The sequence below is a fragment of the Kogia breviceps genome, chromosome X (genome assembly GCF_026419965.1).
Source record: "Kogia breviceps isolate mKogBre1 chromosome X, mKogBre1 haplotype 1, whole genome shotgun sequence".
NCBI classification, from domain to species: domain Eukaryota; kingdom Metazoa; phylum Chordata; class Mammalia; order Artiodactyla; family Physeteridae; genus Kogia; species Kogia breviceps.
The window spans coordinates 107,562,021-107,587,225 of record NC_081330.1 but is presented as its reverse complement, the minus strand read 5'-3'; the positions used below and the strand labels follow the sequence as shown (position 1 = coordinate 107,587,225).

Sequence of the window (25,205 nt, the reverse complement as noted above, 5' to 3'; positions counted from 1 at the left end):
GAAATTCGTTAAGTGGAATATTAGGATTCAGCCTGTGGATAGGGATGTAATTTGTGTATAGTAGGATATTCTTGCACCCTTGAAGCCATACAGAGTAGGTGGGTTATTTACTTTGCTTACGTGTAAGGCTGATTTTCCCTCTAGTATTTCATTTGTAATCTCTGTGTTCGTGTGCGTGGTGTGCACTCACACACACGTGAATGTATGTGTATATGTGTATACCTTTCTTGTATTCCTGTATTTTTTTCAAACATCTAATTTTTCTAGCTTCAAGAAAATTATTATTTTACTTTGTCTCTCCTTTTGGACTTGACGATAGGAAGCTGATACTGATACTACTAATTATAAAATAATAATGGCTCCCTTTACTGAACTACTATGTGTTAGTGGCTATACCAAAGACCAGAAATACAAAGTTGAATGCAAAACAGCCCTTCCTGTGTAGGAACTTATTATAGTAAATAGTGGAAGAGTCGAACACGTAAATAATTTCAACACAATGTGGAAAGTGCTATAGGCTTGCATAATATGGGAAGGGACATTGGGAAAGGCTTCGTGGAGAAGACAGTATTCAAGAAGAATTCTAAAGCATGAACATGATGAGTTAGCCAGGGAAAAGCAGGTTAGAGGAAGAAGAAAGATGACAAAAATGCAGGTGCGAAGACAGAGGGCTAATTCAGTGCGGTACGTGCAATTATCTCAAGTAGGCCGGTGTTTCTAGAAGATAAAGTACAAGAAGACATGTCCAGAGATGAATCAGGGTACTGTTCTTATCTTAAACTATATTAGACCTTTAAGTCAGGATTTGAACCTCAACCTATGACCATATATGCCCTGCTAAGAAGTCTAGGTGTTGTCTCAGAGGTAATCAGGAGGCTTTGAAGGATTTAAGCAGGGGAGTGGCATGGGCATGTGTGCATTTCAAATAGATTTATCTGACATTAGTACAGAGTATGTATTTGAGAAGGACAGAAATGGAATCAGAGAAAACAGGAGGCAATTGCAAAAATTCAGTGAAAGATTATGAGGATTTAAATAAATCAGGGCAATGGTACCAGGGCAAAAAAAGAGACAGACAGAGTAAGGAAATGTTTAGAGAGTAGACATTTGGGAATTTGCTAACCGAACAGATGCTGGAGAAGAGAAGGGCAGGAGCAAGGGTGACTCCTAGTTTCTAGGTTGAGTAAAGGAGTGAACGCTGGGTGCAATTAAACTAAATGTGAGGAAATAAACTCTCCTGGATTTCTCAGTACACCTATAAAAAGTTCTAGCCTCGTGAACACCTTCCCATACCATGGGAATTAGATCTGTAGTCATTTGTCTAATTAATTTCTCTGCTCCAGAGGGTCAAATGGTTATAGCCCGGAGTAGTTCCCAGGTTAAGCTCCAAGTTGTCAGAAAGACTGGAGTAGCTATCTCTGTAGGTATTTACATTTCACAAATATAAAGCCAAGACCCTGGAGACATTTCTAGGTTGTAAAACCTGAGATGCATGGGGCTAGCTGGCTCCTAGAGAAGTTGGAGTTGGGACTCAGGCCCATCACGTTTCCAAGGAGACCCTTTCAGGGGGGAGAAGAGGACAATTGCCTACTTCTCCTTTATAACCAGAGAAAAGTCATTTTTTCCTGGTTACTTTCCCATGGAGGACCCACCCAGCCACTCACGTGAGAAACTTTTCATCAGATCTCACCACGCCACCTTAGGGGTAAGGCTTGAACAGATGGTGGAAGGTAGTGATGATCTTTACTGTAAAGTAATTCAAGGAGATCTGTCTCTGATCCAGAACACCTCATGTGCACGTTCAGCATAAAATTAATAAAGATGAATATTAAAATCCCAGACTCCAATGAGGGGGGTCTGTATGGGGAACAGAGTAAGGGGATGTGATACGCTCAGCTTGAAGATGTAACATTCCTTCCACCAGGAAACGAGTTTTTCGAAACCCATGTTTAGGGAGAAGAAACGAGATGTAGGAGTCATTCTCTCACTAAGCTAATATCCACTGAGTGCCAACGATTATGCATACAGGCAAGGATTAAAATTACATAAGTAGATGAGATTCCTCAGTGGAGTGAGAGGAAAAGAAAATTCTGGAGAACACATATAAAAATGTAATGAGCAGGGCTTCCCTGGTGGCGCAGTGGTTGAGAGTCCGCCTGCCGATGCAGGGGACGCGGGTTCGTGCCCCGGTCCGGGAGGATCCCACGTGCGGCGGAGCGGCTGGGCCCGTGAGCCGTGGCCGCTGAGCCTGCGCGTCCGGAGCCTGTGCTCCGCAACGGGAGAGGCCACAACAGTGAGAGGCCCGCGTACCGCAGAAAGAAAGAAACAAACAAACAAACAAAACTGGTCCAGGGAAGGGAGTGAGCACTAATTTTAGGGAACAGTTTTCTCCTATTTTCAATTTGCTTGGTAAAATTTCAAGGATCATAAACAGTGGAGAGAGAATTATACACCTGTACTCATATATCTTCCCCAGAGGAACTGGATCCAATGAAAGGACGAAAAGGACTGGATGGGTGTAAAGACTGGGGGAAATAAGGGATGTAAACCTACTGAAGAGAGGGTGAGAGTTTGAGAGGAATAAAGTGACCAAGAGTGTCCAATCATGACACAGAAGTAAAGCAAGGTCAGCACTGAGAAGTGTTCATCAGACTCGGTGAGAGCAATTTCAGTAGAGGGCAGTAGCCTCGGAAATAGGTTTAGTTGAGGAGTAAGTGGGAGGAGGAGGAGGCATTTCAAGGGACAACATTTCAAGTGGTAGCATCTTTTTTTCTGAGAGGGAAAAGAGGAGGACAGGACGGAGAGGATCACAAGGCAAAGAGAGATACATTCTTTTTAGGATAGGAATGGTTTGAACACAGACCGAAAGATGGAAAACCAACCATCCTTGTTTGCCAGGGACTAAGGACACGGACCTCTCAATGCTGAAACCAGGACAGCATCAGGCAAACCAGGGCAGTTGGTCACCATAGCAGAGAAGAGTATGTTAAAGACCTCGGGGGAAAGTGGAGATAATAATTGGAGCAAAGTCTGTCAAATAAGGAAATGGATCTTAAAGATCCCATCAAACTGAAAGTGTTCAAGACACTGTTTGATGATGCAATTCCATTGTTAAAACCGAACAGCAAATAATTCAAGGCTAAGGACCACCCATCCATTTTGAGAGACCACTTGTTTGCCCCTTGAGTTGTTGCCAAGGGCTTAGCTCCACCACAGCTGCACAGTTCATTTCTTAAATATGAGTCACTGAGAATTAAGATGAATCTAAAGAAAAGACAAAGGAAGTTCTGTCGTTACAAAGACAAAATCACCATTATTTTCACATGGTTGCCAGAAATTAAGAAAGTAGATGGAAGAGAGGGTTAAGTGACTGTATCTTCAGAATTTAAGATTTAGACTAAACACACACATAAAACGACTGTAAAAACCCCAGAAAAAGGGAAGAAAAAAACTATAAATAGGAATGTCATGTTAAACATGGTTATACGAAAGGTCCTCTTCCATTTATTCATGTAATAAATTTTGAGCACCTACTATGTACCAGACTCTGTTGTAGGCAATGGATATCATTGGTCCTTGTAGCATGGAGTTTAAAGGAGAGAGGCTTACGTACTAAAAATAATAACAACGAGACAACAAAAACCCCGTGAAGATGTTGCATTAAAAGAATGAAAAATAGATTTTTCAATAACTGATCAACTCACCGTAGACTGCATGTTATATAACAATTCACCGCGTTTTAAAAGTAAGGAAAATGGAGCCATTTTTAAACAATGACAACATTCAACGTCAAGAGCCTTAACTCTTTGATAAGTGTCTTGTTTCTCAAAAAAAGTCTATTTGAAAGACACTGGGGAAAATACATACTCATATACAAAACCGATTTTTGTCTCATAGATTATAATTAATACTTTAAATCAGATAAGTTGGTTCATTCATGTGCTGATGTGAAAAAGCTATCAGATATACAGCCCTTCTCCCATACACATACAGAGTGCAACTTTACCCTATTTAGATGTCAATATTCAAATGTTAAGATATTTACTTCTTGAATCTTTTGAACAGATGGAGTCATTTTCTTTAAAACACATCTTTTCCCCCATACCTTCTTTTTTCCCTTTTTAAGATAGCCAGGCCCAAGTCTCTGAAAGAGTCATGTGGAAGAATTAGAAGCAACTACTAAAGACGTAGCGTACCTCTGTGAAAAGAAAATAATATTCTATCTCACAAATGAGAAAAAGTCAGGCATACTAAACTGGTAATTTTCCTTCAGCTTCTTAAGGTTCACAAAATTCACTTCTTTGAATCGTGCACTACAAAATTACAGTAGCAGCAAATCCCAAGGTAAATCCATTTCATTGTGAAGGTTAAATTGTCCGCTGGATAGTATTTATACATCACAAATAATGACCAACTGGGTGACTTGACTGCTTGCTGATTAATTAATTCATTCACAAATATTTATTTTGAATCTGTTATGTATAAGGTAGTACAGATGTAGGGACCTAATCTTTGTCCTTAAGGAGACAACAGTTTGGCTGAGTAGGTAAGTTTGTATAAAAGCATATTTTTAGTCAATTAATGTTTTACCAGTGCAAAGTAAAGTACAGATAAATTAGGATTTACATAAGGCCATCAGTTAGTTAGTCACTTCGAATCCAAACCTTGAAATTCTTAAGCCAGGCTGAAAGTGAGTAAGAGCAAAAAAATTAAAGTTTCCTGAATTACAAAAAATGTGGAAGCCACAAAGGTGGACAATCCCAATGGCTATGAAGCAAATCAGAAATAAAAAACCTGAAAGTGATAAAGAACCAAGTCATTGATTATTCTTTTTTTTTTTCTGTCTGTCCTACTTGTGGGAAAAAAAATTAGGGTGAATATTACCACAAATACCTAATAATACATAAATAGTAGCTCAGAACCATGTAAAGAGGGGATGAAAAGTGAGATACTGATTTGCTTGAGATACCTCAGAGAAGAGAGGGGCAGAAAGAGAAGTCTGGGCCCAGGTACAGACATTACAGAGAGACAAGCTATGTTGCTTTCACCTAGAGACAGCGGTCCTGTAACTAAGGATGTAAGTAAAAGCCCTTGCATTTCAAAACAGACCTCTTTCAACCAGGTACAGTGTATAGTTTCCCTGGAGCTGAAGTTTACCTATATTCCCACTGAAGTGGCAAGTCTATATTTGTGTCATTTGGACCAGAAGTCTGAAGGAATGACTATACGTTATCTCCACATTTATTAGCAGAACTTTCCAGAACCATCCTGAGAGGCAGACTGAAGTGGTGAAAAGAGCACTGTCCTGAGTAGCAGGACACCAGAAGTTCAAGTCTGGGCCGGGCCAAAAGCTGGCTGCATGATCTAGGACAAGTCATAAAATCTCTCTGAGCCTTCCCAGGCTCATTTGTAAAATGGAGAGGTTTGCTAAGTACCTGACCTAAGTTCTAACATCCAGTTCTAAAATTCCATCATCAACACGTTTAGATCATTAATTGGCCACAGGCCTGTTACATGGTGGCAGTTTGAGATAGTCTTTCATTACTAATATTAAGAATTATAGCCATAGCTTGGCACATAGTAGATAATCAGTAAATATTGTTGAATAAATAACAGAACACCCAGGTAGAACACCAGAGTGTGTTATATGGAGGCCAGCTGGATTTAGATGCAGTCGGTGCTCGAGGGTGAAAGCCTGGTTTCGTGAATTAAGAGAGAGAAAAAAAATGAATGCTGTCCATTGGGGAAAACTGAGAGATCTTTTTCTGGGTCTACTCTTATGCTCCAGATCCAAAGCTGAGAGTAATCTTTGAGTCACTAAGTGGATTGTCCTCAAGAGGAGGCCCTATTAACCCTGCCTTCTTAATCCTAGTGATTTCTTCTCTAGAGCAGATGTTCACGTCCATACTTTCGGAAGTTCCATTATTTGAACTGCTGGTTGGGCTTTTCCTCTAGCCTGCATTAGCTAGGAGATGAGAGGACAGACTCTAAATTGGAAAACTGGGATTGACACATACGCACTACTATATATAAAACAGATAACTAATAAGGACCTACTGTATAGCACGGGGAACTCTACTCAATACTCTGTAATGACCTATATGGAAAAAGAATCTAAAAAAGAGTGGATACACGTACATGTATAACTGATTCACTTTGCTGTACAGCAGAAACACAACATTGTAAATCAATTATACCCCCAATAACAATTTTTTAAAAAGAAAGAACAAAAATAAAGTGATCCAACGGCGGTTAAAGTGATCTCAACAAATGGTTACTAAGTGCACATAGGACAAGGACAGTAACACAGTCATTTCCACAAATTGATGGGTATTTTAGTTTTGTCATCCTATATTATCATTCTAGTTTCCATATTACTTCTACCTTATCTGTATGCCTCCTATATTGTTTTTACTTCCGATAAGAACGTTGCTGAAATCATTCTCTCGCCATAATGACCTTCCTCATTTTAAGAGCCACCATATTTATTGAGTCTCAAGCACGTCAGAAATATTTTAATGACTAACTGCTGATTTAGGGACAATCGTTGCTCAATTAATTTGAAACCAAGATCATGGAATAAGGCAAGATCCAAATGTGCTTAACTGGAGTACCAGAAGTTTTGCCTCTAAGAATCCAAGACAAATTCATAGGGATTTTAGGAAGAAGGACATTTGCCAGAAGTGGCAACCAAAAAACCCAGAAAGACAAAGGGTTCACTTAATATTCCTTCGACATAGTTGGTATTAGAGAAGTTATGAAAATGGGACACATGGGCTATAAAGAAAAGGTCATAATCATCTTTATTTTTTTTATTGTGCCAAGAACACTTAATATGAGATCCACCCACTTAAGTTTTAAGTGCACGATACAATACTGTTACCTACAGGCACTGGGTTGCGCAGTAGACCTCACGAACTTACTCATTTTGCATAACTGAAAGTTTACACTTGTTGAACAACTCCACATTTCCCCCCTCTCTCCCCAGGCCCTCGCAACTACCTCTCTACTCTCTGCTTCTATGAGTTTGACCACATCATCATCTTTAGACAAGATGAAAAAAGTTTATCTTATTTTCACTCTACTTCTGAAGAAAAGTGAAGATAAGGGATTATGGTATCAGACACATCTAGCCATTGTTTCAGGTACATCTAAGTATTGTTTCAGATAGTCAACAACATGAACAACAATATTAATTTATAAGTGAGATTAAATCAATTTGAAGCAAGTTTGAAAAAGTAAATGGACATATTTCAAGCCTGAAATTATTTTTAAAAATATCTAATTTTACTCAACGAAAAAACATTTTGGAGCGTCTGGGGGGGGGGAACTATGTTTAACAAGCTCCTGTTGAGATTTATCTTTTGGAAGTCTTTTAAACAAAAAGTTGTGTTCTCTGAGATCAAGGGCACGGGCCAGCAGAGAGTCCAGCCTGCCTGCAGATCTGTGATACTGTGGAGGAATAGTTAGTGCCCACGCAGCATCGTGCACAGCTGTTTGACTCGTAATCCTAAGGTTGAGCTGCTTCCAACAACCACTGGGGAAGTCACTTCCTACAGATAATAATGTTGTTAAACTCTGAGCTCACCCTGAAAAACCACTGGTGAAAATTCAATCTGCTCCTAGGGTCATTTAGAGAATTACCTATCAGGTTGTTGAGCCTAAACCCGAAATTTTGGAAATTCTTTCTGAAGCAATAGTGCAGATAAATGGATTATCAGGAAATCCTGTGAAAAATTAATTAATATCCATTCTCAAGAGGCTCGACCAAAATTTAAGACTGTCAAGTGTAAGTGGTGAATAATTTTTGAATCACGCCATTTGTTTCTATCAACATAATCCAGAAATGGAACTCCTGTTTCTCTCCACATACACACCCTCAGCCATGATCATTTTGAAGTCTTTCCTGTTTCCATAAAGGGCATCATCATTTCCCCATTTGTTCAAACCACAGACTTCAGAGTCATCGCTGACTCTGCTTTCTCTCATATTCCATACCCCGTCTATCTTAAGTTCTATCAGCTCTACCTTCAAACTTTATCTTGGGTCATATAATTTTTCATCATATCTATCATTTCCATTCCAGTCCAAGCCATCATTATCTCCTTCCTAAATGACTTCAACACCCTCCTAACTTTCTCCCTGCTTTCAGTTTTGCTCCTCCTATCATCATTTCTTCACACAGCAGCCAGAGTCCATTTCTGAACACATCAATCAGATCACACCATTCCTGTCTGTGATTCTCCAGTGATGTCTCAATACACACAGAATAGGATCCACCTCCAAACTACGGCAGAAAAGACCACATTATCTGGTCTTTGCCTCTCTCAACAACCTACCACTAGCCTACCCTGCTATTCCTTGGACACCCCAAACCTGTTTTTACATCTTGGCCTTTGCATTAGCTGCTCCCCCTGCCTAGAACATGCTTCACCCAAGGTCTTTGCTTGGCTCACTCACGCACACAGCCCTTTGCTCAACTATAGTCTCTTTAGGTAGGTAGGCCACTACCTCTCAGTCTTTCTCTATCCTTATTTTGTTCATTTTCTCTTCATAGAACTGACCTGACATGATTTTATTTTATTGTTTTTAGTTCTTTTTTTTTTTTTTGGCCATGTGGTGCAGCTTGTGGGAATCTTAGTTCCCCAGCCAGGGATCAAACCCGGGGCCGCAGCAGTGAGAGCACAGAGTCCTAACCACTGGACGGCCAGGGAATTGCCCTGACGTGATTTTATATATTAATGTATTGGCTTACTGTGTGTTTCCCTCATTAAAATTTGAAGGTCTGTGGGGGCAGAGTCTTGTTTTCTTCACTACTGTACCTTCAGCCCCTGGCATAGAGCAGGCACTCAATAAATAATTACTGAAAGACTCAATGAATTCTAGACGTCTGAGTTACGGTACAGTTTTTCCTAAAATAATTTTGTGGGGGAAATGGAAGAACACATAAAAAGATCAGGGGTTCATCTGTAATTAAACAGATGTGTGTCAAAGTGCTTTGTAAAGGCAAAGTACTACACAAATATTATTTTAAGAGTATTTGTCAGGATAGCAAAAATATTTTGACATGGTTATAAAGAGGACTGTGGTAGAGAAGTCAATTTGTAAACTATTCATAGTTTATCTTATTATAGTCATTAAACAAAAGTAGCAAATCCTAGATGACTCTGTTCTCAAGTTTTGATGATATAGCTAGTTTTCAGAAGACTTCCTCAAATGGCTAGAAATGTAGTTCTAAAAATAATTTAAAATCTTTTCTATTCAGCATTTCTAAATATGACTGCATAAAATTCCAAACTTATATGAAAGTAGCTTACTCCATTAGTGATGAAGAATCGATCACAAAGATGTCGATTTCCTCCAACCTAGTCACACAGACATCTTAGAGGTAGATAACGAACAGTGAACTTTGCAAGGGAACCAAACTTGTTTAGAAACTCCAGGAGGCTAGGTCAACGAATGCCAGAATGAATCACTGTATCACAACTTTTGTTGTTGTCGTTTTTCAGAGGTGATACGGAACAACGCATTGATCTGGTAACACAGAGCTGACTTGAATCTTAACCTTCACAAATGGCACCTAAAGACATTTTCTATTTCTGTGGAAATAGAAGGATTCCCTTGATGAGGGAACTCATCAAGCTAACACACATACTAAAATGTACCCAAAGGAAGCAGGCCAGCAATGTTAACAGAATTAGCTTAAATAAACGTATAATCTACAACGTGATTTCAGGATAATTTTATTGAATTTCTGAACCTCTCCCTCACTTTGTGGTGACTTCTGAGGAGACTGAACATGCATAATATATGACCTGACAAATGAATAAGTAAACTACTTTATTCAAGCCTTTTCATTTGTCAACCGCATCCACACAATAATGGCTCTCTGTCTACTGTTTTAATAATGTATGTATTCGTTACTTCCATCTAAGTCTTAACCAGAAAATCTCAGGGAGCTCTGAAGGTGTCCTTAATGGTCTCTAGGGAAGGAATTACAGAGAGTTTTAAATTGAAAGATGAAAACCGAATGACAAACAACTTCATGAGTAAAAATGCAAACAAAAAGTCATTACCTACAGTGTTCTTATAATCCAGACCCAATTTCCATTTAAATTTGGGGTGGGATGAAGAGAATTAAATAAACTCATGGTTTATTGCAGTTCTCCTTAGAAATTCCCCACTATGATTTGTTCTTTTAAAACTCTCTCTAGGTTAATCACAGGAGTAGACAAGTAATAAATATCACTTTAGTGACTGCTCAAGTAAAACAAAGGAAGTCAGTTTTAAAAATATATCTGGACCAGGAGAATACACACTTCATTGAAAACGAGGCAGTCTAGTGAGGCAAGTAATGAGGAACTGTAAAAGCCAGGAGAATGTATTCAAAAGATATAAAAATTGGTCAGTTTATATTTGCTAAGGCACATTTGAGCTTTAATTATTTAGAACACTTCACCACATATGGAACATTATTTTATTAATTAGTCCTCAGAGCCGTTCCAGTTGCAGGTGTTATGGTGCCCAGCTGGTTTGGGGAACACAGATCCGCTCCCGTGGGTGTAAAAAACTGCTTTGGGGAGTGAGACGGCAGTCCCCAACTACCTGTGTGGACCGTCTTGTAACTTTACCTACAGCGGAGTAATTGAGATTGACTGTATATTTTTGCTTTAAGAGTACAAGACGCATGATATTTTGCTATAAAACTTTATCAGTAATTTGCAATGGTATACTAAGAAAATATAAATGACCTGTTTTACAAGCATTCTGATTTGTAGGAAAAAAGTGAAAAATATTTAATTAGTATTTACACTTTTGACATTTTAATGGGCATGGCTCACGGGCCCAGCCGCTCCGCGGCACGTGGGATCCTCCCGGACCGGGGCACGAACCCGCGTCCCCTGCATCGGCAGGCGGACTCTCAACCACTGCGCCACCAGGGAAGCCCTCAAGACTAGATCTTGACAGAGTTTTGCAATGATTGTGTTTCCTTTACCTCTTCCTAATTGGATTCAGAAGATCCGATAGAGAGACCCAATTTCAAGGGTTTTCCTTTGTTCTTTTTGTCCACAGGCAATGAGAGCATCACTGACTAGACAGCAACTCCACTACAACTATAAAAGGGGCTACTGCATAAATGTGACAAAACTGAGTAAACAGGGCGCACAATTGTTCTCTCATCAACACTTAGGAGTGATGATGTTCTCTGAGGAAGTGTTGTGTGACAAGGGTTTTTCTTAAGGATACAAAGAGAATTTCAAGAAAACACTGGACCACACCACAAGTAAAAACAGTGGGCATCAAAGTAGCTGTACACACTATGAAAAGATGCTTACTTAGGAGTAAAGAGAAAAAAAGCTGCAAGTGAGGAAGGAACATCACTCTTTATTCTTTCTTTCCCTGCCCTGGATCACAGTAGACTAGAGAGGAAGGAACAAAAGATTAGTTCATTGGTTGTTTTCCTCCCTTCCTGCCTCCTTATCTTCTTTCCTTAATTCCTATGTTCCTTTATCTATTCATTGTCTACCATGTACCAGACACTTTATAAGGTGCTAGGTATAAAAATGACAACCCTCTTCCCAAAAGCAAGCTTCTTGGAGCCCAAGGTTTAGTGAAGGTGGTTGACATTAATCAAAAAGTCACACATATTCATGATGACAAAGAACATTACATTATAGAAAGAAAAGTACGGTGTTATGAAGGCATATAAAAGGAGATGTGGTCAAATGTGGGCATCAGAGAAAAGCTTACTTGATGCCTGAGCCAAGATGTAAAGCATTATTAGACATGAGCCAGGAAATTATGAGGGGGGAGGTTTGAGTAGAAAGGGTTTCAGACAGAGGATCAACATGTTAAAAGCCCCACCAGAGAGGAACACAGAGAACTGGAAACAAGCAAAAGAAGGCAGTACAGCTAGCATCAAGAGAGCAAGAGGAAGGGCAGTGAGAAAAGAAAAGATTGGGGCCAGACCAGCCAGATGGGACTTTGGGGTCCTTGCTGAGGATTTTTGGTCATTTCCCAAGGGTACTGAAAAGTTAAGACGAGGAATGACATAATTCAATTTATATTTTTACATAGATTACTCTGATTGAAATGTTGATTGCATTGTAGGGTGTTAAGAGGAGATACAGAAAAGTGAGGAGAAAAGATCTCTTGTAACAGTGGCAATGACTACAGTAGACAGAGTGAAGAAAGGTAAATTGACCCAGTGATGTGTTAGCGTTGGAAGGCTGGAGGTTGGTCATCCTGAAAAGGTACTATGTCAGTCTGTGCTGGTGTTGTTTGGATAGGAGAAACTCTTTAGTTAGATCCTCCAATCATTAGGGTTTTGTAGATTACAGCAACAAAAAGATAAAGAAGCAAACAAAGGATTTTAGGGTCTTGAAAAAGTTATTAAAATGCTTGATGATTGAACCTAAGTTGGACCTGGAGGGAGATAAAGATAGAGGATCATCGGAACTAATGTAAAGAACGAACGGGCTTCCCTGGTGGTGCAGTGGTTGAGAATCTGCCTGCCGATGCAGGGGACGCGGGTTCGTGCCCCGGTCCGGGAAGATCCCACATGCCGCAGAGCAGCTGGGCCTGTGAGCCATGGCCGCTGAGCCTGCGCGTCTGGAGCCTGTGCTCCGCAACGGGAGAGGCCACAGCAGTGAGAGGCCCGTGTACCGCAAAAAAAAAAAAAAAAGAACGAAGAGTTATCAATGGGCTGGAGACTCTGATATGTCAAAGAAAGGGAGTAAGTGGGTATCTGAATAAGTACACTAGCCAAGTGGGGATGGATTCTCTTCAATATGGTGCATGTTACCCATAACTCTAGCATCACATCTCTCCAAAGCATATTACCGGTCATGAGATTCATGAGTAAGAGGACCGAGAATGATATGTGCTAACATTTTATCACTGTTAGCAGGCAACCAAAGTCAATAATCAGGGAGAGTGAGGCTGTATTTATAACAAAATGGTGGCTAGAAAGGACTGTGGAAAAACTACGTAGACCAAACTCCTCATCTTATACCTGAAGAACAAAATAGCAATCACCATCTAACTTATAGATGAATAGCGCTAGAATCTCAGTCTCCTGAATCCTAGTGCACTTGTCCAATGATTCATCTTCTCTGATTTCTGGAAGTAGAGTAAAATTACACCTTTGGTGGAAATTCTGTCTCATTTCACCATATCATATAATGCATTCTATTTTAAATGCCCACCCTTCTCAGTGAATGCTCTTCTACATACAGAAGTGTTTTCACTATTTATTCGAAGTTAGAACACTTCAAAATTATAGCTATTATATCACACCCTACCACAAAAGCTACCTTAATATTCTGAATTATATGAAGGGGAATGGCTAAAGGAGAAACTGGCAGTTTCCTTGGCTATTTTTTTATAGACTCCGGGGTCTTCCCTCACGTTCTCTTCCATTTTTGTCATCTCCTATATCCTCTTCTCTGGAATACTATAAACCATTGACTTTTCTACAGGATGCCAGGTTTTGCTATGTCTCCATAGATATCTTTCCTTTAAGTGCTGAACATACAAAAGTGGCACCATTTTATCAAGCTTTTATTGTTTGGCAGTAATGTACTTGGTTTTCTATTCCCTTACTTTGTTCACGTACCTTCTATTCTCATTTCAAAAACACCTATCAGTACCCACCGTATGGCAGACACTTTGCTAGGTACTAGGGTCTCGGAGGTCAGCAAGACCAAATCTCTGCCTTCCTCACTCTGAGTCTGGTAGAGGAGACAGAAATATAATGAAAAACAAACAAAGGAAAGGAACAATTAGACAGCCTCTTCAATAAGTGGTGCTGGGAAAACTGGACAGCTACACGGAAAAGAATGAAATTAGAACACTCCCTAACACCACACACAAAAATAAACTCAAAAAGGATTAAAGACCTAAATGTAAGGCCAGACACTATCAAACTCTTAGCAGAAAACAAGACGAACACTCTTTGACATAAATCAAGCAAGATCCTTTCCTTTTTGACCCAGCTCCTAGAGAGATGGAAATATAAACAAATGGGACCTAATGAAACTTAACAGCTTTTGCACAGCAAAGGCAACCATAAACAAGATGAAAAGACAACCTTCAGAATGGGAGAAAATATTTGCAAATGAAGCAACTGACAAAGGATTTATCTCCAAAATTTACAAGCAGCTCATGCAGCTCAGTATCAAGCAAACAAACAACCCAATCCAAAAATGGGCAGAAGACCTAAATAGACATTTCTCCAAAGAAGATATACAGATTGCCAACAGACACGTGAAAGAATGCTCAACATCATTAATCATTAGAGAAACGCAACTCAAAACTACAATGAGATATCATCTCACACCGGTCAGAATGGCCATCATCAAAAAATCTACAGAGTTATTTGTAGTGAGGTGGATGGACCTGGAGTCTGTCATACAGAGCAAAGTAAGTCAGAAGGAGAAAAATAAATACCGTATGCTAACACATATATATGGAATGTAAGAAAAAAAAATGTCATGAAGAGCCTAGGGGTAGGACGGGAATAAAACACAGACCTACTAGAGCATGGACTTGAGGATATGGGGAGGGGGAAGGGTAAGCTGTGACGAAGTGAGAGAGTGGCATGGACATATACACACTACCAAACGTAGGGTGGATAGCTAGTGGGAAGCAGCCTCATGGCACAGGGAGATCAGCTCGCTGCTTTGTGACCACCTACAGGGGTGGGATAGGGAGGGTGGGAGGGAGGGAGATGCAAGAGGGAAGAGATATGGGAACATATGTATATGTATAACTGATTCACTTTGTTGTAAAGCAGAAACTAACACACCACTGTAAAGCAATTATACTACAATAAACATGTTAAAAAATCTATAAACAATAAATGCTGGAGAGGGTGTGGAGAAATGGGAACCCTCTTGCACCGTTGGTGGGAATGTAAGTTGATACAACCACTATGCAGAACAGTATGGAGGTTCCTTAAAAAACTACAAATAGAACTACCATACGACCCAGCAATCCCACTACTGGGCATATACCCTGAGAAAACCATAATTCTAAAAGAGTCATGTACCAAAATGTTCACTGCAGCTCTATTTACGATAGCCAGGACGTGGAAGCAACCTAAGTGTCCATCAACAGATGAATGGATAAAGAAGATGTGGCACATATATACAATGGAATATTACTCAGCCATAAAAAGAAATGAAACTGAGTTATTTGTAGTGAGGTGGATGGACCTGGAGTCTGTCATATAGAGTGAAGTAAGTCAGAAGGAGAGAAACAAATACCATATACTAACACATATATATGGAATCTAAGAAAAAAAATGTCATGAAGAACCTAGGGGCAAGATGAGAATAAAGAGGCAGACCTACTAGAGAATGGACTTGAGGATACGAGGAGGGGGAAGGGTAAGCTGGGAAGAAGTGAGAGAGTGGCATTGACATATATACACTCCCAAATGTAAAACAGCTAGCTAGTGGGAAGCAGCCGCATGGCACAGGGAGATCAGCTCGGTGCTTTGTGACCACCTAGAGGAGTGGGATAGGGAGGGTGGGAGGGAGGGAGACGCAAGAGGGAAGAGATATGGAGACATATGTATATGTATAGCTGATTCACTTTGTTATGCAGCAGAAACTAGCACACCACTGTAAAGCAATTATACTCCAATAAAGACGTTAAAGCAAAAAAAGAAACAATTGATGGCAGTTGGAGAATGCTAACGAGCAAGTTGTTATTCTGAAGACTGGTAAAGTAGAAACATTTACCCCACCTGTCCTAGAGGAACTATATCCTGGGTACCCAAATTGTGGATGAGTATACATTTTCTTTTCACAGAAGTACTCCAACTAATAAATGAAGAAGAAATGACAGAAATAGGCAATCATCACATTGCAACCCCTAGCCATTGATCATTAATAGCTGCCAAAAATCACACACACACAAGAGAAAACAAGACACTGTGTACCTCCTGGTGATGGAAAAATACATTACTATCCATGAAGCAGTCTGACCAAAAAAGGGCAAACCCAAATACAGTCAAACCTGTAGAACTACACTGTTCCACAGAATAGCCACTGGCCATATCCGAGCCCTTGAAATGTGGCTAGCCTGAATTGAGTTGTGTTGTAACCATTGTAACTGTAAATTTTTACCTCAATTACATGTTAAAATGACAATAAATGTTGTTCTACAGTTATGTTAGATGCAACCACTAGAGGAAACTGGGTGAAATGTGTAGGGAGACTCTCTGTACTATTTTTGTAACTTACTGTGAATCTGTAATTACTTCAAAATAAAAAGCGGAAAAAAAGGGGGGGGATTTAAAAGACAAATTAGCCAAGTGCAATGTCTGGACCTTATTTCAATTCTTATTTAAACCAAAAAACCAAAAACCTGTTAAAACCTTTAAGACATGTATATTAGAAATGGAAACTTGAATACTGCCTTGGTATTTGTCATGATAAAATTATTGACATTTAAAAAGTATTACAGGGCTTCCCTGGTGGCGCAGTGGTTAAGAATCCACCTGCCGATGCAGGGGACACGGGTTCGAGCCCTGGTCCGGGAAGATCCCACATACCACGGAGCAACTAAGCCCGTGCGCCACAACTACTGAGCCTGTGCTTTAGAGCCCACGAACTGCAACCACTGAAGCCCAAGCGCCTAGAGCCTGTGCTCGACAACAAGAGAAGCCATCACAATGAGAAGCCCGCGCACCGCAATGAAGAGTAGCCCCCGCTCGCCACAGCTAGCGGAAGCCCGCGCACAGCAACGAAGACCCAATGCAGCCAAAAATAAAATAAATAAATTTTTAAAAATGTATTATAGGGCTTTCCTGGTGGCGCAGCGGTTGAGAGTCCGCCTGCCGATGCAGGGGACGCGGGTTCGTGCCCCGGTCCGGGAAGATCCCACATGCCGCGGAGCGGCTGGGCCCGTGAGCCACGGCCGCTGAGCCTGCGCGTCCGGAGCCTGTGCTCCGCATCGGGAGAGGCGACAACAGTGAGAGGCCCGCGTACCGCAAAAAAAAAAAAAAAAAAAAAAAAAAAATTATAGTAACAACGTGGTTACCTTTAAAGAGCGAATTCTTATCTTTTAGAGACACTTTATCAAATATTCATGAATTAAATGATCTGTGCCTGAGATTTGCTTTTAGATAATGGAGGACAAAGCAGAGGTATAGAAGAAGTAAGATTGGCCATGAATTGATAACTGTTGGTCTTGATGCGTACACAGGTGTTTATTATAAATTATGTCGCTTTAGCATACGTTTAATATTTTCCAAAATAACATTTTAAAATATCGCCAAAAGACACGGACAAATCTTAAGTGATACTATTAATGCAGATGCTTTTGACATTTAAAATATAATGGCTTGGATTATTTCTAATTGACCCTTGGACTAGAGGAGTAAAAAAAAAAAAGATTTCTCTTCCACTTGATTTCTTTTCCTTTTTCAACCTAGTTTCAATCAAAACTAATTTTAAAACCGTCATTGAATGCTTACTATGTGTAAACCACTATATGCTTAAAAATATCCTACCCTGTGTACATGATTCTGCTTCTGAACTGCTGGGAAATCGCCTCCAATAGGTGCCTGCCGGCTTAACTCATCATCTTTCAGCTGTAGCCACACCAGAAGTTCCTGAAGGGAAAGGTGCAGACGCTTCCACTGGTCAGAACTGGCTTCCAAATGGGACCTGAAAAATAACAGGAGCAAACTGTCAGCATACCTAGAAAGATAACTGATGGTTCTAACAATCCCAGTGAAGGTACACTGGCTGGTTACTTCCACAGTGTGTAAACGTACTGTGAACTACACAGCAGTCCTCAATAAAAGTCCAGCTACCTGCTTTTGAGAGCAACAAAATGGGGGTATTAGGATGGCAACATGGAGGGAAGACAGTGTTTAGTTATATGTTTATTTCCACACGCAGAATTCTGAGACTTTTGGCATGAAATAAACACTGGAATGGACTGCTCTCCTGTAGTGTTGCAGTCAATGATTCTTAATGTTTCTGGTAGAAGAACCTGGACCCAGTGACTAAAATAAACCACTCAGTAGTTTTCGTGTGACTCATGCTACTACTGGAATTCTTTCTGCTTTGAGAAATGGAAAGGTCTCTCCCCACATTTTGACTTTTCCATTTCTACACCCTAGGCAGCCTCTTCCATTGACTCCTTCCATCTGGCATCTGTTCCTTTCTGCTCCTCTTCCCATATGCTTCTCCTCCTTCTCTACCCTTCTTTATTCGTGTGCACCTGGGATTTGTTTTCACCAAGTTCCAACATTTTCCGCTTTGTTTCCTTTGTGTAAAATGTACTGAGACAACAACTCACGTGGAAAAGTAAAATCAGACATTTGCCTGAAAGCCTCCCCCCAAAACGTGGATAATTTAGGCAAGAAGCTGAGTGCTTTACCATCAACTGCATTTAGAACACGTTAATCCATAGAAGGCATTTAAGAATATACAAATGAATGATCTGTGTTATAAAATCCACATTTCACTTGAGGATGAGAAGCTAAATTAAGAAAATAAATCCTCATCCAGAAAACAAAGAAACGCGGAACGTTAGCAAAGGTCTATCCTCAGGTAAATCAAGAACTATGCTGCATTACTTACATCTTATCAGTAATTATTAATTAATTCATAAAAATTAATGCTGCCTATAAGTATAATATAGCCTCTAATGCTGCAGAGATTGAAATGTAAAGCAACCAGGTAGAACATTTCCCTTCGCCATTTGATACCTTAGCCTGACATTTCAAATACAATTCTCCTGCTGGCCTTAGTCAAAAAGCATCAGCAAATAGTACCTAGGTGCTGAAACTAAACTATTCTAAACTTTCTGAAGGATAATTTGATGATACATAAACGTCTTTAAAATGTGCAAATATAATGAATGACCCACAAGCTTAAATCCAAGGAACTTATACTAAGAAAGTAACTGGGAAAGCATGCAAAGATACAGGTAGAAAACTGCTATTTACAGCATACTTATGATTGATACAAAGTTGAAACCACTTAAATATTCAGTACTAGGAAACTGGTTACATACACAATGGTGAATTCATACAATGCATTGTTCAAATCCCGTGAATCCTACGCAATGCTCAATGTGATGACATAGGCAAATGTTCACGGACACGGACAAGATCATCCTGTCAGTCACTAAGTGAGAAAATAGGTTACAAAAACGTACATAATGTATTTTTCCAAAATGTTTGTGTGTGTGCACATGCTGGACTATGCATGAAAAAATTCTGAAACAACTAGTTTATCCCTCCAAGGTGGATTTACAGGTGATTTATTCCTTCATCTTTATACTTTTCCAAATTGTCAGAATTCTCTATTGTGAGCCATAAAAACATTACGTTCAGAAAAACTGAAGGTATTTCCATCAGGGAAATTAAATTGTTCAAGACTCTAAGGACATTTTTATCTAAGAAATGAATCATGAAGTATCATAAATATCATGAATTAAATATAATAGTGTAGGCTGCATATGGTGTAGAGGTCAGTTCTTTTATGTTTCTGTTCTCTCCTCCTATTTCACTTTTCCAGGATAAGCCTAAGTGAGCACTCCCTAAGCAAGATTTTAGCTGTTTAATGACATGTAATGACTACTGGTTACAGGGATTCCCTGGTGTATCTGGAATTTGCAGCTTGGTCCCCTGGAGGGCGAAAGAGGCTGTCAAGCAGGACATTTTGAAAGGTAGAGAGAGGCATAGTACAGCCGTGGAAAGGCAGCACATTGTAGATGAGCCACTGAGTAAATAAATATTTACTGAGTCCCTCTCAGTCCCAATCAGGCATGGGTGGGGGGGTAGGGAGGGGGAAAGGTAAGGGAGGATATAAAGATGTCTAATGCCTGGCCTCCATCTGTCCGGTAAAGGAAATAACGCATCCCTGTGGTGGAGAGGTCTACAGGATTGATATGCCCAAGGGCAGGCGGCCTAAGGTGAGGCCTCCAGCTGCTGCTTCATTTACATAAGGCGGTGCTACCACCCACCACACACACACACCCGCCCCGCCCCCGTCCAGGTTAAATGGCCCTGACTAAATTATTAGCGGGACATGAAACCCTTTGTGTCCCCTAGGAGAGAAAAAAAAAAAAAAAAAAGAGAGCGCTGAGACCCAAGGAACTCAGTTCTAAAGGATCTAAGAGAAACTCCATAGCGTGAGATAGGGAAGCTGTGAAGAGCTAGGGACACAGGACACTCAAGAGAGTTAACAGAGGAACACAGGAAGAGCCTGCGATCACGAGTGACAAAAAGCCCTCGCATACTGGGGTGAGGGGGCCTTCGTTATTCATCCCTAAGGCATGGAGTGAAGTCACTTTTCTGAATGTCTGATCACCTTAAGTAGATATCAAATGACTTTCTTTTCCTTGCTAAAGCCTGAGAGTGAAAGGAAAGATGTGATACGAGGACAAAAACTTACAGAAAAAGCTAATAAAAGACAGAGGACACTGGGTAGGGGTTGGAGAGGAGAAACTCAGATAACGGCTCCTGATTTAAAACAACCCAAAGATATCCATTCTGAAGCCATGGTTCTCACACTTTAGTGTGCATAAGGAACATTTGAGCGGCCTGCTTAAAGTACAGACTCCTAGGTTCCATCCCCAGAGTTTCCGTACTTTAAAGAAAAATTTTGATTGAAGTATAGTTGATTTACAATATTATATTAGTTTCATGTGTACAGCATAGTGATTTGGTATTTTTGCAGATTATACTCCATTATAAGTTATTACAAGATAATGGTTATAATTTCCCATGCTATACAATATATCCGTGTTGATTGTCTATTTTATACGTAATAATTTGTCCCTTCTCTCTCCCCTTTGGTAACAAGTTTGGAATCTAAAAAAATAATACAAATGAAAGTATATGCAAAACAGAAACAGATTCACAGATACAGAAATGCTGTAATTTGAACAAGAATCTTTACAACTCAGCAGGTGAGCTCCAGGACCATTCTCTGAGGAAGAATTTCTTGAAGTATTTCCTATGTGCCCTAAACATTACTTGTCGGTCTCCACAGGGCAAAGGTGCTCTTTGTCAGTGACATGATTTTGAAGGAGATCTAGATGTACTGAAATGCTCTGAGCTCAGAGAACATTTTCTCTGGCCATGCTAAGCTTGGGAAGTGTTTTCAAGACACGTTTCTAATGCGTTTGTTGGAAGCAGCTGCCCTATTTTTATTTTCAAGATTGTATACCAAATATTTCTAAATGATTAACCTATGTTTGTATTTGAGATTTTTCCTGAAAATGTTTCTTTGTATTTGTAATGATTTCTCCCCCCCACCCCCCGCCCCGGTTTTAAGGAACCTTAGAGATTATTCAACTCGCTCGTTTTGCAAATGCGGGAACTGAGATACAAAGGTATAAAGACACCTGCTGAGGCACATAACTTGAGATGTCATATTTAGATATGGGAAATGGAAACTACAAACCTCCCTTATACGAAGAAATCCTTAACCTTGATGGTTTTCACCAAATGTTTTGGATCCCTGAGCAAAAAGGCTTCCTGCTCACTGGCAAATATACTCTATTTACACCTACCTACTCAACAGAGAATAAAAGAGGAGGTTGGAAGCTACACACTTAGCTTCTATCCATTTTCTATTAATCTTTATTAGTGAAGACGAGAGCTTAGGGGTTACTAGCTTTTAACAACGGAAGTAGCGATCTTTAATAAGCAGATAATTTCTATAATGTGTAAGGTTTAGGTAAAATGCAGAACCTTTAGGTGTGTTGGGATATATAGTTTGGGCTTTAAGAAACTCTTCACTGTCAGGACTCTAAGAATTATAGGGCTGCTAAAGTGAATGTTATTTCTCCAGACACCGATACTTCAACTATGATTCAGTTGATGCCTAGTTTGAAATCCTTAATAAAACTTTACTCTGAAAGGCATCTATTCTTAAAACAAAATGTGTTATATTGAAGTCGTTTTTCACTCTGACTTCCTTTATGAAACTAACAATATATCCCTGTATATCTCTGGTACCCTTGTGTAAAAAGATAGCATGTAAGCATACAGCAAGAAAAGGTAAGAATGCAGAAATAATAAGGAACCGCAGAAATAAAATGGGAGCTATGGGGCTTTAAATAAAGAGAATTAAGCCCAAAGAGAAGTAAACACTTTTTTTCCAGATGGGCCATGAACTCCAGCTTTCAAACATAATTAACATCCTAAGAGTAAGAAAAGGAAGGTTGGAGATACTCAACAACATCCAAGTAGCATTTTTCTCTCACTCAAAGGTAAAAAGACTTTGCTTTCTTTTGCTCTTTCTTTGTCCTCCATTAGAGCAAGACCTCTAATTATTCTAATTTCTAATACCGAGTACTTTCTAAGAGATTTATTGCTGCTGTGGACTATATAATGGTGGTGTCCTCACGTCTCAAATTAATGTTCAAAATTTCATAAAAGGGATTATCTTTATACAATACCTACAAGTTTTTCCCCCAAGTATAACAATCTCACAGAATCTAAGTTTTGCTGAAATTATGTGAACATCATATGTGATTTTCATAGTTAATAATATATACAATAATCTGGAAAATATAATCTGGTGGCAGATTAAATTGAAATCTTCATACATATTTCTTATGCACTTGATCACTTCTCAAATTATTCACATTTTCAAAATTAAAAATGCAAGTTTTGTAGATACAGAATATTTTAGAATGAGAAACACTTTGACTAATCACCATCCTGATGTTGGATAATGTCATCAGTGACTGTGCGTGTGTGCGCGCGCGTGTGTATGTGTATGTATACACGTAAGTAGAAAATTTTCACTCTATTTTTCTCCCACTTAAAGTGGTTAATCTTTTGTTTGACGGCACTCAGCTATCACTGAGTATTTACTTCTCTTTCTTATACCTCTTGGACAAAATGCAACGTGATAACGCATGTGGAACAGATGGCATCTACTTTCCTTGAACTAAATTACGAGATACAATTTCAATTAAAGTATTCTTTTCTCTCAAAGACATTGTATCAGTATTTACTTTCTCTTATACCGTATCTTTGAGCTTAATCACTTCTTTTCAATATAAGAAAACCAAGGTAGAGAAGCTCAATAATTTGCCTAGGTGTATAAAGAGTGATGGTAGAATTAAAAATAATAGAATTGTAGAATTGCCAGGGAACTTGGAGAGACCACCCATGTGTCTGGTCCAACTTCCTCATTTCGGTGAGAGAGAAAATTCAAGTCTGAAGCAGTTAAGTGACTGGCTAAAGATCAGATGCTAGGTAGTAACAGAGCCAGAGAGGAAGCTACGTCACCCAACTGCTGGTCCAAGACCCTTTCTACTCCACCTCACTGATTCATTTAGAGCTTGGAGTTTTGTACTTATCTAATTTAGCTGAAGGCGGCAAGCACAGCCCTATGAAACAACTCGTGAATACTTAAAGGAACTTGCCATCAAGTGTAAATGAGAATAGTACAGGCAAGACCTGGTAAAGGAACAGTCAGAAGGTGAAATCTGGACTATGGAATGTGAGTCAAAATCTGCAGGCTCAGAGGAGAGATGGTGTTGAAAGTGTGCGGACCGGCAAATGGATGTACTCAACACGGGACAGTGAGAAAATTGCTGGAGAGCAGCAATGGGGTTAGAAAGCAGAATTTACTTGCCTCGGAGAATCCATTTTGGGCAGTAACTAGATTGCTGCTTGGGGAGGAATGAAGTGGGAGGCAGAGGAAGGACAGAGAGGGAAGGGGTCAGCAGGGGCTTATTAGGCATAGCTGGCAGAGAGTGAAAGGGTCACTAGATCCTAGTGACTAAATATAAGCTTCATGAGGGCAACGATTTACTTTTGTCTGTTTTGTTCACTGTTGTATCCTCCGTGCCTGGAAGAGTGCCTATTACATAGTAAACGTTCAGGAAATATTTCTTGAATGAACAAATAAATGGGTGAGTGAAATATGGGCACCAACAAGACTGAAGTTCTTGACCAAACGAAAAATGTGATAGAAACTGTGTCCAAGGAAGCATATTTTTGTAAATGTGTAATGGATGGTCTCAATATGTAAAGAAAGAGAGCCAAATCTATCAATATGGAATGACATGATGAAATCTTCAATCAATCAATCAATCAATCAATCAATCAGAACCACAATCACAAGAAGAGAAAGACAGGGCAGAAGGAAAATAAATGAAGGGTGAAAGACATAATGTGGACTTAGATCTGCAAGCACAACGATACCGCTGATGAGTCAATGGAACACAAAAGGAAACTTCAGAATCATTTTTGTTCAGACTCAATTTTTTTCATTAAAAAATGGATACCTGTGAAATTAAGCGCTAATGTTTTTATATTTTTGAAATATAAAAATGGCTTCAGAATCTCTTATGAAATAATGAACAACTGAAATTTTTTTACTATAGTTTGTCATAGTTTAGGTAAACACAGGGATGCTTCTCCGGGGTACCTTTGGAAGTTTTTTTTTTAATTGTGGTGACTTTTCACTGTAAAATAATGGCGACAGAGGAACCGACTAGATTGGCAATGCAAGCTTATGTGTCACTGATGGTTCAGTATGTAACTCTTCCAGGGTTCATCTATCCTATTTCATAACGATCCCCAGTTACTACCTCTACTGTGCTTCTCTCAACTGAACCCCGCCATTCAGTACGGATTGACTGATACCCTTATTTCAACCAAGCATCAAGAAATAAACTGAATTGCTTTGATGTGAAGAATTACTTCCTCGCTTTTTACAGGTGAGTGTTGATAACACATTCTGTATTATTCGAGAGGCCTACTTAAAAGCCAAAACCGTTGATCTGAGTATTTAAATTCCAGAATTTGCAGTACCTCAGATGAGTTAAGGTAAGTGTTTTCTACTTGATTAATGACAGCAACAATTAAACTGCGGTAGCTGGCTTATGGGAAATTGCTGAGAACGAAGAGCCCGTATTTTGGCTGACACGCTGTTTGCCGCTTTCAATCCTCCTCTTATTTCATCAAGTTCACATGAAAGAGAGAAAAGGCACTGAGTGATGTTCAGAACAGTTGTAGCACCTTTCTTTTTCCCTCCTGAAAAATAGAATACCTTTCTTTTCTTTCCTTTATCTACCGATATCTTTCCCATCTCACAAGTTTCATTCCTTTGTAATGACAGATGTTTTGAAAGTGGCCGGTGTCGTTACATATACTGACCTCTCTGAGAGGTGAAGCTGTAGAACGTGAATGGAGCCTCCCTATC

General features: G+C 39.6%; 1 protein-coding gene across 18 annotated transcripts in view; it reads right to left on the bottom strand.

Annotated features, from left to right (window-relative positions):
- DMD (dystrophin) overlaps nucleotides 1-25,205 on the bottom strand; it is a 2,551,447-nt gene that overhangs the window by 358,340 nt on the left and 2,167,902 nt on the right. For all 18 annotated transcript variants that reach the window (XM_067023689.1, XM_067023685.1, XM_067023692.1 and 15 more), the window contains one exon: nucleotides 17,525-17,681. In XM_067023689.1, coding sequence (XP_066879790.1) covers nucleotides 17,525-17,681 — 157 coding nt within the window. The remainder of the gene's footprint in view (nucleotides 1-17,524; nucleotides 17,682-25,205) is intronic.